The following is a 12,094-nucleotide window of genomic DNA, read 5'->3' on the forward strand; positions in this document are numbered from 1 at the left end:
CCCCCTCCTCCCCATCCTCGGCGCCCTCCTCCTCTTCCCAGAGCTGACCAGGAAGGCACACCTCTCCCTAACTCAGGTCTGCTCCTTGTTCTTCAGCCAAATTGTGCGTCTCCTTTATTCCTGATCATTTCATCACGGTTCGATTGTGATTCGGAAACTTTTTTTTTTTTTTTTTTGAGACGGAGTTTCGCTCTTGTTACCCAGGCTGGAGTGCAATGGCGCGATCTCGGCTCACCGCAACCTCCGTCTCCTGGGTTCAGGCAATTCTCCTGCCTCAGCCTCCTGAGTAGCTGGGATTACAGGCACGCGCCACCATGCCCAGCTAATGTTTTGTAGTTTTAGTAGAGACGGGGTTTCACCATGTTGACCAGGATGGTCTCGATCTCTTGACCTCGTGATCCACCCGCCTCGGTCTCCCAAAGTGCTGGGATTACAGGTCGGTAACTTTTATCCCATGACATGATCAAATCGGCCGTTTCTAGAGCACAAGCACTTCGTAGTTTTTTGCCGCCATTTAGCTCCGTGTCTGCCTGTGGGTTCCTCTCCGTGGAATCCAGCACCACGTGTATGTCTCCGCGGAGCTCTGGGCATTTCCTGAGCCTTCCGGGGAGCCAGACTCCGTTCTCCGTGCCTTCCTCTGGTGCAGTGGCATCCTATAGGGTGGGAACAAGTGGTGCCTGTGGATGCGGTACTGTGCCCGCTGGCATCCTGGGCACCGCAGTGTGCCGCTTTCCTGCTGTGTCCTACCACGGCCAGGTGAGGTCTGGCCGGCTGGGCTGCACCATTCGCTTGAGGGTTACAGACATTTCTGTTCACGCAGGGGACGGTCCCATTGACCCTTGCGGTGGCCCAGTGTCTTTCGTCTCCTGTACTGCTCCACGTGCCCCCTCTACTTGCATAGTGGTATTTAGGGACCCACTTATGGGTTTTAGATACGTTCCCATTACCTTTCATCTTATAAGATCTGGCCACGTGTGCAGGCTGTTAAAGACCTTCTAGGCTAGCGTCTGCTAACAATTTCCCAGCTCCCCCGTGGGTCATCTGTATCCAGTGACGCCCATGTCTCAGAATTGCTAAGGCCGCGTGTGAAAGCTCAGGTAGTGGTCTTGTGAAAGAGCCCACTGCCCTCGGAGTCTACTGACTTCATTAAAAAATGTAATTTTTTTTTTGAAACAGAGTCTTGCTCTGTCGCTCAGGCTAGAGTGCAGTGGTGTGATCTTGGCTCACTGCAACCTCCGTCTCCCAGGTTCCGGTGATTCTCCTGCCTCAGCCTCCCAAGTAGCTGGGCTTACGGGTATATACCACCACACCTGGCTAGTTTTTTGTGTTTAGTAGAGATGGCGTTTCCCCATGTTGGCCAGGTTGGTCTCAAACTCCTGACCTCAGGTGATCCACCTGCCTCAGCCTCCCAAAGTTCTGGGATTACAGGCATGAGCCACCACCCTGGCCAAAAAACCCCACAATTTTAATAAGCTTATTTGTGTGGCTGCTATCAGACACACAGACAGTTACGACCAGGGTAGGGAGGACACAGGAAGTGATAAAAAGGTGACAGAAAACCCGAACTGCATTCCTGGGTCACTTAGTGTATGGGACCTCTGAGGTTCTTCACATTTTAAAAGCCCTGGAGGGATTTCCTATATTATCGTCCCAAAGACAATCCAAAGTTTCCCCCAAAGGAGGTCAAATTACATATTCTAGGAGGCTCAGTAGACAAAGAAATGTCTAACTTTCCATATGAAAGGCTAAGCTCCAATTATATGGAAATGATCTCTCTCGCCAGCTCACGGGAGCCCTTTTACAGCTATTTTTACGTTTCAAAGACACAGCGCTGGGCTTTTGGAGAAAGGGAAGCACGTTTTCTTTGTTCCCTTGGAGGCTGGGGCGTCCTAGGGGAGTGGGAAGGGGACATGCGGGTAGGATGGGGAAGGGACCACACTTGAAGTACCGCCGCCCTGGCAAACTCTCTCTTCCAGGAAGCTGCAGCTTGCTCTGTCCTCTTCCCCGGCCAGCAGCTCAGCCCTCATCGGTCCATGTCACGAGGAACCTGCATGGGCACAGTCCAGGCGCTGCTGGTTGCCAGCCCCGTCTGCTGGGCAGTGCTCCAGGCTGGGGTGGCTCCCAGGGGAGCCAGGGCGAGCAGCTTGACCCTTCTCAAGCCTTTAGGCCCAGAGATTGCCTGGCTTTGGTGAGGATCACAGGGCAGCCGGTGAACTGGCCGCTTTCCTGGGCCCCTCCTGCAGAGGCTGGGATAGGATCTGTCCCCGGGGGAGGCCCAGGAGTCCACCCCTTCACCAGCAGTCAGGTGATGATGCAGGTGGTGGCCTCGGGTGGCACTCGGAGGCTTGCTGGTGTGGACAGCAGGGGATCACACAGGGGATGCTAAAATGTAACCCAGGCCGCTCAGGTAGACAGCGCCGGGGCCTAGTGCGGGAGAGGGCAAGGTGCAGACCTAGGGGTTGGGGCAGAGAGGCTGATTGGGTGAGAGAGGATGAGGGCTGAGCTGCTGGCCGGGGAGGAGGACAGAGCAAGATGCAGTTTCCTGGAAGAGACAGCTTGCCAGGGCGGCGGTACTCCCAAGCGTGGTCCCCCAGCCAGCAGCACCCGCATCCCCTGGGAATACATTAGAGATGCAGAGTCAGGATGGGCGAGGTGGCTAATACCTATCAGATCACTTGAGGTCAGGCGTTCAAGACCAGCCTGGCTGGCATGGTGAAACCCCATCTCTACTAAAAATACAAAAATTTGCCAGGCATGGTGGTGCAGCCACTTGGGAGACTGAGGCAGGAGAATCACATGAACCCAGGAGGTGGAGGTTGCAGCGAGCTGAGATTGTGCCACTATACTCCAGCCTAGGCAACAGAGCAAGACACTGTCTCAAAAAAAAAAAGTGGGGGAAAGAAAAAAGAAGGAAATGCAGGGTCTTGAGCCCCACCCAGGCTGTTGAATAGGAGCCTGACTTTTAACAAGATTCAAGCAGCACCATGGCTCGGTCATGCCCTTCCGTGCGTGTTGAGAGATCAAGTACTTGAGAGGAGTGAAGGCGGGGCTGGTCCACGTGATGAACTCAGAGGCACTGACCATGGTGTCGCGGGTCGATGCGCACGGAGCGCATGGAGGCCCCTTTTGCAGCCCTCGGTACCCGTCAGAAGCTCAGCACACCTGTCAGAGTCACAGGCAGGTCAGGGAGGTCAGAGGTCACGTGAGGCCAAGCACAGCCCAGGCAGAGTCTCCTCGTGCTGCAGAAGTGGCTTCCAGCTCTGACCTCCCTGGGCAGCAGGATAGGAGCCTGGATCAGGGGCTGCCTGCTCAGCTTGGAATCCCTGCTGCCCTGATTACCAGCTGCGTGGCCTTAGGAAAGTTACTTAACCTCTCTGAGTCTCAATTTTCCTGTCAGATCATGCAGATAGGAATAGGCCTCGCCTCCTAAGGTGAGGTGGTGGAGTGGTGGGGTGGTAGGGTTGTGAGGTGGTGGGGTCGTGAGGTGGTGAGATGTGTGACGTGTGTGTGAGACGCTGGAAGAGTAAACGCTGCGAGTCTGCGTGCCGATCAGTGTCACATCTGGATTCAAACCAAGGTCCTCCATGGGAGCTGGGAAAGTTTTCAGCCTCTCCGAGCTTTTGTTTATTTCTGTGGGCCCAGAGGGGAGAGCAAGGAGAGCTGGGGGCAGCAGGGACGAGGTTGCGTCTGATGGTGGCATGGGGGGAATCAGTTCCAGAACGAACGATGGAGCTGGCTGTGATTTTCTGGACTTTACCCCAAAGATCTCTGCCCAGATGTTTTAAGTTTGTACCCATTTCCGTGTCTCCAGGAAACCGACATAGCAGCCCCGTTTGTTCCTGTTTTCACAGTCACTCCCCGGGTCACGGTGACTCCAGCAGAGAATGCAGCCTGTGCTGTGTCTGTTACAGGCCGAGGTGGGAAGGGAAGGTCGTCCCTGCATCTCGAGGGACTGGTCCATGCCTGGAGGAGGAGAGAGGCCTTCTGAGTCCTCCCATTGTCCTCAGGGATGGCCAGGGTTGCCGTTGTCCCCCGTGTCTGGGGTCGGGGGGGGGCTTCTCCAGGGGATGCGACATCTGCTGTGTCGATTTTTGGGTGTAGAAGTGTACCAGGCCTGGTCTCACACTGAGAGTCACCCCCGTGGGCGGATTCCCCACATCCCGTCATGGTGCCGGGGGCTCCAGCAGCCTTGTCACAGCACAGCCTGGTGGGTGGAGGGCCTGAGCCTTTGTCATGACCGCCCCTACTTAGCCGTGGGACTGTGCGACTGGGGGGGCGCGGGCCACTCTCACGGGCTCACCCCAGGGCTCCAGGATGGGCGCGTGTGTTGTTCAAACGCTCTCATACCCTGGGGTGTGACGGGCAGTGTGAGGCGGATGAGAGGGAACTGCAGAACCCGGGATCCTACCGCCAGGACACAGGCCTGTCTGACCGTGGAGTCCCCATTCTGGGCACCTCACCCAGCCTGCGACTGTGACGCTCATCCCTACCCCCACCCCCCTCACCCCCGTCCTCCCTGACTCCACAGGAGTGCACAGCAGGCCTGGAGTCTCCTTCAGAAGGTGTCGAGAAGCGTGGGGTGGGGGACACCGGGTGCTGTTGGCTGTGGGTCCTGGCACTTCCCTGCTGCTTGGGTGGAGGGTCCCTGGGTGAGGTCCATCTCTGTCAAAAAGCTGTCTGAGTGGCTGCCCGGGGAAAGGCAAGCTGCTGGGACGTCATTCTCCAGCTGTAGGCCAGAGGTTGGCTGACTTTGGTGAGAGTCACTGGGAAGCTGGTGACCTGAGCACATTCCTGGGCCCAGGCCCTGGGATTGGATCGGTCTGGGGTGGAGCTGCCACAGGCTGGCTCCTGCACGGGGCCACAGGGCCTCAGAGAGCGAGGGAGGAGGAGAATGGGCCCAGTGTCCACTCGGCTCTGTGGGAGGCCCTGGTGCTGTCCAGAGGCCAGATGGGTGTCCACTTTGCCTTCCTGTCTGCTGCTCTGAGCGCAGCTTCCGTGGAGGAGGGAGCCGTGGTTTTCCCGAGTGGTTGAAGGCAGCCTTGTCAGCTCTGGGAGGCAGGACCAGAGGGCAGGGGGGAGTAGGAAACATCAAAGCAGCCCTAGATGCTCAGAACACTCCGAGGAGCACCAGGATCTCTGCCCCTTCTGGAATATTCTAACCAACCAGAGAGGGCAGGTGCCTCTGGGAGGGGAGCTGTAGTGAGGACCCTGATTGGAACCATGGCTCTCTTCCTTGGCACGTGTCCTGCCTAGGGCACCAGACGGCCTGTCTGGCAGGGCTGGAGAGCCCCTGGGCTGCCTGGAGGCTGGACATCACAGGTAGAGGCAGGCATTCCAGCGGGCTGTGCACCGGGTGAACGGCTGTTTCTCTTCCGTCATCTCGGGCTCAGCTAAGGCTTAGTTGCCTTCCCAGCCGATGTCTGCACGAGTCCACGTGAGACCCTCCCCTCTGCCTCAAGTTAGCAAGTGGGGAGGGGCTCAGAGGGAAGAGCAGGGAGAGCTGGGGGCGGCAGGGGCAAGGTTGCATCTGATGGTATCAACGTGGGCATCAATTCCTGAATGATGGAGCTGGCTGCAATGATCTGGACTTACCCCAAAGGTCTCTGCCCAGATGTGTTAAATTTTTACCCATTTGTGTGTCTCCAGGAAAATCCAGGTTGCCTCATTGGGATGCCCATGCCAGTGGCCCGGCACAGGGTGCACCGAGGTCATTCAGCGGGCTGGGGGCACTTCCAGAGCAGGGAAGACTTGTCCAGGTTTTACTGATGGTTGTTGGCTGACAAGGGGTGTAACCCAATGGCTCTTGGCACAGAAATAGACCGTGAGCCTTGGGGCCTCCAGGTGCCATCCAATATACAGAAGAGCATTCAGAGCAGCCTCAGCCTCACCCTACCTCGTTGGACATCCCCGTGGCCGTTCATGGTGGTCTTTGGTGTCTGAGGCCAGCTCCTCCGTGTGAGCTGGGAAAGTCAAAGTCATTCCACCTCTCCGAGCTTTGGTGTTTTTTTTTTTTTTTTTTTTTTTTTGTGGACTCATGCCTTCTCTTGGTTCTAGAGCTGGGAGTGGAATTGCTGGGTCATATGGTGAGTCTGTGTTTCCCTTTGGAAGAAACTGCCAGACTGTTTTCCAACGTGGCTGCACCATTTCCCGTTCCCACCAGCAGTGTGTGCAGGGCTGGGTTCGTGCCTCCTTCCTCACCAGGAGTGGCTGATGTCTGTCTTTTTGCCTAAGGTCATCGGGGTGGGTATGAAGTGGCAGGACGTTGCAGAGTCAGTGTGCATTTCACTAAAGACCGCTGCAGTTAACATCCTTCATGTGCTGTATCAGCCATACATGTATGTTCCTTGGTGAAATAGCTATTTAAATCTGTTTGCTGATTTTTCGTTTTATTTATTTATTTTTGAGACAGAGTCTCACTCTGTCGCCCAGGCTGGAGTGCAATGGTGCGATCTCAGCTCACTGCAACCTCTGCCTCCTGGGTTCAAACAATTCTCCTGTCTCAGCCTCCCGAGTAGCTGGGATGATAGGCACGCACCAACACACCCGGCTAATTTTTGTGTTTTTAGTAGAGACAGGGTTTTGGCATGTTGGTAAGGCTGGTTTCGAACTCCTGATCTCAAGTGATCCACCAGCCTCAGCCTCCCAAAGTGCTGGGATTACAGGTGCAAGCTGCCATGCCCGGCCTTCTTTTTGCTGATTTTTAAATGGGATTATTTGCCATCGTACTGGGTAGTAAGAGTTGTCGGTATGTTCTAGACTCGATCTTCTGTTGGATATATGATTTGCAGATCCTTCCTTCCAGGCTGTGCCTTGTGTTTTCACGTTACTTACGGCATCTTTTTGAAGCACAGTGGTTTTGTTGTTGTTGTTGTTTAATTTCGATGATGTTCAGCGTATCCGTTTCTTCTTTTGTTGCCTGTGTTTTTGGTTGTATCTAAGAAATCTTTGCCTAACTCAGGGTCATGAATACACACCTAGATTTTCTTCCAGACTTTTACAGTTGTCGATGTTGCATTAAGGCCTATGGATCCATTGTAAGTTAATTTTTGTAAGTAGGGTGAGATAATGATGTGAAGTCCCATTTTTTTGCATGTGGCTGTCCAATGTGCCAGCATCATTTGTTGAAAAATAAAAAATTATTTCTCCCCCCACCCCCATTAAACTGCTGTGGCACCTTTGTTGAAAATCTGTCATTTGAATTTAAGGGCCCAGCTCTCCCTCTCCCTTTGTCTCTCTTGATCATCATGGTGGTTGGAAGTCTGGTTAAATGTAATTTTAACCAGTATTCTAAATGTGTGATCTGATTTACCAAGATGTGCAAGGTCATCCCACTCGAAGACTGAAGTCAAAGCCAGCTGTAGCGTGACCACCTGAGGTTAGTCAAAGGCGCTAGGGCTCGCCCAAGCAGCAGAGGGCCTGTCTCTGCCACTTGCCAGCTGTGTGATCTGGGTTAAGCATCTTCATCTCTGACTGCCTCAGTTTCCCCATCTGTGAACCGGGGTGATAGGAGCTTCTTATCTCAAAGGATTACTGTAGAAGAGATAAACGAATCTGCCAAGTGCTCAGAGGGGAGCCTGCCCGGTTCATGTTAGCTGTAATACAGACGCAGTATGTTCTGACTTCTGCAACTACATTTGACTCCAGTTGCTTAGCCCGGTTCCGCATAGACTAAGATGAAAGAAGGGAAGGGGCAGTGGAGGGGACTCCATATGGACCGTGGCTGTCCCTTAGCTGTTCCTGCAGCTCACAGATCTGGCTGTTTCTGGCATCCGCCACCCGTGGCAACAGACACAATCCCGTACTCTTTTGGTGTAAATGCCCCTCCTTTCCTAGGAAGGCCCGACAAAGCGTGGGTCCTTTCCTGATGCCAAAGAGACCTGGAAGAGTCCTCCTCTGATCATTATAAAAGGAAACAGCTGGGAATCAAGAACAGCGCTAACACCAGCTTCTCCTCCTCTCTGGTTTCTGCTGGATTCAAGTACCAGACATGCATACACACATAAACGCCAGCATGCCCATGGACACAAACACGTGCACACACATACATACACACATAAACGCCAGCATGCCCATGGACACAAACACATGCACACACATGCATACACATACACTCCTGCATGCACACACACACCCCTGCACACACATGCATGCACACACACCTGCACATCCCTGCACAAACATGCACACACATCCTGCACACACCCACACACACCCCTGAACATATCCACACACATACCTGCACACCTATGCATGAACACACACCCACACATCCCTGCGCACACACATGCACACAGCCTGCACACACACACACTCCTGAACACACATGCATGAACACACGTGCATGAACACACACCCATACACCCCTGCACACACACATCCCTGCACACACACTCACACATCCCTGCACACACATGCACACACACCCCTGTACACACCCCTGCACATACATGCATGCACACACATCCCTGCACACACACACACCCCTGCACACAGTCACACATCCCTGCACCCACATCCCTGCACACACATCCCTGCACACACACATGCTTGCAAGCTCCTCCCTCCTCCGTCCCTTCCTCCTTTCCTTTATAAGCAGTTCTCCCTCCAGAGGCCCAGACTTCCTCTTTTGCTTCCACCTGCTCTTGTCAATATTTGTTTTCAAGAACTGCTCTTTGCGCCACTCCAGCCTGACCTGAATCCTAACACTCGCCTCCTAGGGTGGGGTTCTGAGTCTCAGCACCACTGACATCTCTGGCCGGGTATTCGCTGTCCCGGGCGGCCCTCCTGTGCAGTGTGGGGGTATTTAGCAGCCTCCCTCACCTCCACCCAGCTGCAGGCCAGGAGCACCTCCTCCCTGCATTTGTGACCATGGGAAATGTCTCCAGACATTGCAGTGCAGCATCCCCTGGGAAGCAAAACCACACCCTGTTCAAAACAGCTCCCCTCCAGCTCTTGTCAAAAGTGTGTAGGACAGAAATTGGGAGGCTCAGAACAGGCCCTGATGGGTGTTGGCAGGAGGGCTGGGAGGGTGCGTTTTGGAGTCTGTCCCCGCAGTGAGCATCCCATGTGCTTGTCGTCAGGGCCTTGCTCCCTCTCGTGGGAGCACTCTGGAGAGCTGCACCTGTGCTCCTGTCCTCGTGGGCTTGCTGTGGAACAGTCGTGGCCTCTGTGGCCCCTCAGGCCCGGGGGCGCCCCTTGAACCCTCCACTCTTGGCTCCAAGCACCGTCCCTGGGAAGCTGTGTCTGCCAGGTTCGCAGACAGGAACAGAATCATGGATGGAGCCATGTGGCTCAGCCTTTGCCCTGATAACAGACCCCTGCTTTGGAGGCAAAAGCACAGATTGCTGCCAGCCCGGGGAAAAGGTGATCTCACCCTGCAGAGGAGAGCGGATGCGAAACTGTGGAAAAGCCACCAGCGCCAGCGCCTGGCTGAGGAGTTGAGGGCAGAGTGGCGAGAGTCGCGGTACCTGCAAGTCAGGGACCTGGACAGGCTGCAGTCAGCACGTCTGTTAGGCTGGGGAGGAGGACGGGCCACAGAAAATAAGCCTGGCTCGGAGGGGCCCGACCAGCGAAGATCACCCAGGCCCCCGAGGGGCAAAGAGAAGCAGAAAACAGCCCTTAGCGACAAGAGGAGCTGCAGGGAAGAGCTGGACCGGCAACAACCCAGGCACACCAGGCCCCGGAAGATGCCAGCGAGCCCAGAGAAGCCGCAGACTACAAAAGCCACAGATCAGATGCATTCTCACGTGACCCTGCCTGAGAAGAGAAAGGGAAGGAGAGAACCTTCGACCAAGTCTGGGGATGGCCGCTGTGCCACCCACCCTTGGGGGAACAGAGAGGTGGATTCAGAAAGGCAAAACCCACTTGTGGTGGGCGCAGGAGAGATCAGGCGCGTGGAGGAAAAAGAGAAAGGAACGGCCCAGGCAGGGAGGAGGCGGCCGGGGAAAGGGGCAGTTTGCTTCGTTCCAAGCCTGACCAGCCGCTCTCAGGGGCAGAGTCTGGAGGGGAGGTCGGCTGGTTCCAGCCCCAGGAGGGAAGCCGTGTCCCCAGCAGCTCAGTGCACGCTCCAGAACAAGTGGCAGAAAGAGCTGGAGTTCGCCTTTGAAGAGTTGTTTCGTATAAACAGAAAGCTGAAAAAACACCTGTGCTTGTACCTGGCCCTGAAGCCCAGGATGGACCAGAGCCCTGGGGGACAGCATGGCGTCTCAGAGATGCAGGAATGTGGCGGGAGGATCCGGAGAGAGAAGAAGATGGCAGACACAGAGATGATGCCCGCCGGGGAACGCAGGAGCCTGGCAGGGGAGGAGGAGCAGCAGGCGGTGTCCAGGACCCACTTGAAAACATTAACGGGCAAGGTCCGGAACCAAAAATGTCACCCCACGGTCAAGCCCACATTTAGAAATGGAAGTCAGACGTTGTCTCCCGAGGCAGAAATATGTGTCAACAAAGTGGACTCATTCTTGTACAGCACTGAATTTGGGCAGGAGACGCCCAAACTGGGCACGCTGGCAGAGGGCCCCCTTCAGCTCCACCTTCAAGACCAGGCACACACAGTAGGCTTGACAGCATCCAGGCAAAGGCAGAAAGCAGAGACGGAGCAGAGAAGGCAAAAGCAGCTGGAATCGCTTGAACGCACGGAACACCCAGACAGGAGCTTGGAAATCCACAAGGCTGAGTTAGAAAAAGAGAGGAGGCAGCAAAGAGGAGCTGGACGGGCCCATCTGAGGTCCCCCTCTACGACAGCCCAGGAAAGGGAGAGCCAGTCCGAGCTCAGCACCACTTCCCTGTCGGGCACCAGCCTCACCGACGACCAGCACAGTCAGATGATCCGAGACCGGCAGCAGCAGATTTTAGAGCAAAGCAAGTTGCACAAGCAGTTTCTTGCAGAAGCCAGGAAGCGCTTGCAGGAGTTTCAGAACATATGTTAAACGCGAGAGTCCCACCCGGGGAAATACATCACTGCTAATGGAGATGCCAGAACTGGTACCCGAGTCTCTAAGATCTGTGTTTGCGTCATCGCCTTCGAGACTATTAAGCCTGTATAAAATGGGCAATCTGGGGCTGGGCGCGGTGGCTCACACCTGTAATCCCAGCACTTTGGGAGGCCGAGGAGGGCAGAACCCTGAGGTCAGGCGTTCGGGACCAACCTGGCCAATATGGCGAAACCCCGTGTCTATAAAAATATAAAAATTAACCAGGCGTGGTGGCATGTGCCTATAATCCCAGCTACTCAGGAGGCTGAGGCAGGAGAATCGCTTGAACCCGGGAGGCAGAGGTTGCAGTGAGTTGAGACTACACCACTGCACTCGAGCCTGGGCAACAGAGTGAGACTCCGTCTCAAAAAAAAAAAAAAAAAAAAAAGGGCATTCTGTCATTATACCATCCTCCAGGGCAAATTCCCTCACAGGGACTCCTTCCTTACTTAGTCTTACCTTTAAAATGAAGTCCCATTTGAGAAGCCTCCTATGCACAAAAATAGGAACCCGTGTGGGTTCCAGTGGGGGGGTCTAGCCCACATACCGGCGGTGTGTCTCCCAGAGCTGATCATGCCACTGCACTCCAGCCTGGGTGACAGATGGAAACTCCAGGTCAATTATGCCCTTCAGATGTTTTAGCCAAATAAACATGGGTCTTTCAGGGGCACCCAAAGTCAGACGGGCACAGTTTCAGAAGATAGATCACTTGCTTGGTGCTTAGCTATGGGCTGAGATATTAACAGAGATTGAACCAAAGCTAAAACCTCTCTTAGTCTTTCAGAGCGACAAAACCAACATTGTTTAAGTAGCATGTTGCTCAGTACATTCTTCTAACTCTAATTTGAGAGAAAAGAGAGAAAGAGGCCGGGCGCGGTGGCTCACGCCTGTAATCCCAGCACTTTGGGAGGCCGAGGCGGGTGGATCACGAGGTCAAGAGATCGAGACCATCCTGGTCAACATGGTGAAACCCCGTCTCTACTAAAAAAATACAAAAAATTAGCTGGGCATGGTGGCACGTGCCTGTAATCCCAGCTATTCAGGAGGCTGAGGCAGGAGAATTGCCTGAACCCAGGAGGCGGAGGTTGTGGTGAGCCGAGATCGCGCCATTGCACTCCAGC

General features: G+C 54.7%; 2 protein-coding genes across 3 annotated transcripts in view; both read left to right on the top strand.

The window, feature by feature from the left end:
* TIMP2 (TIMP metallopeptidase inhibitor 2) overlaps window positions 1–12,094 on the top strand; it is a 67,852-nt gene that overhangs the window by 20,407 nt on the left and 35,351 nt on the right. The window lies entirely within an intron of this gene.
* CEP295NL (CEP295 N-terminal like) lies at window positions 8,465–11,114 on the top strand. The gene has a single exon (XM_032241478.1). The coding sequence runs from the start codon at window positions 9,273–9,275 to the stop codon at window positions 10,926–10,928; it is 1,656 nt and encodes a 551-aa protein (XP_032097369.1). The 5' UTR covers window positions 8,465–9,272; the 3' UTR covers window positions 10,929–11,114.

Source organism: Sapajus apella, unplaced genomic scaffold (assembly GCF_009761245.1).
Source record: "Sapajus apella isolate SASKATOON/1434 unplaced genomic scaffold, GSC_monkey_1.0 scaffold48, whole genome shotgun sequence".
In the NCBI taxonomy this organism is placed as follows: domain Eukaryota; kingdom Metazoa; phylum Chordata; class Mammalia; order Primates; family Cebidae; genus Sapajus; species Sapajus apella.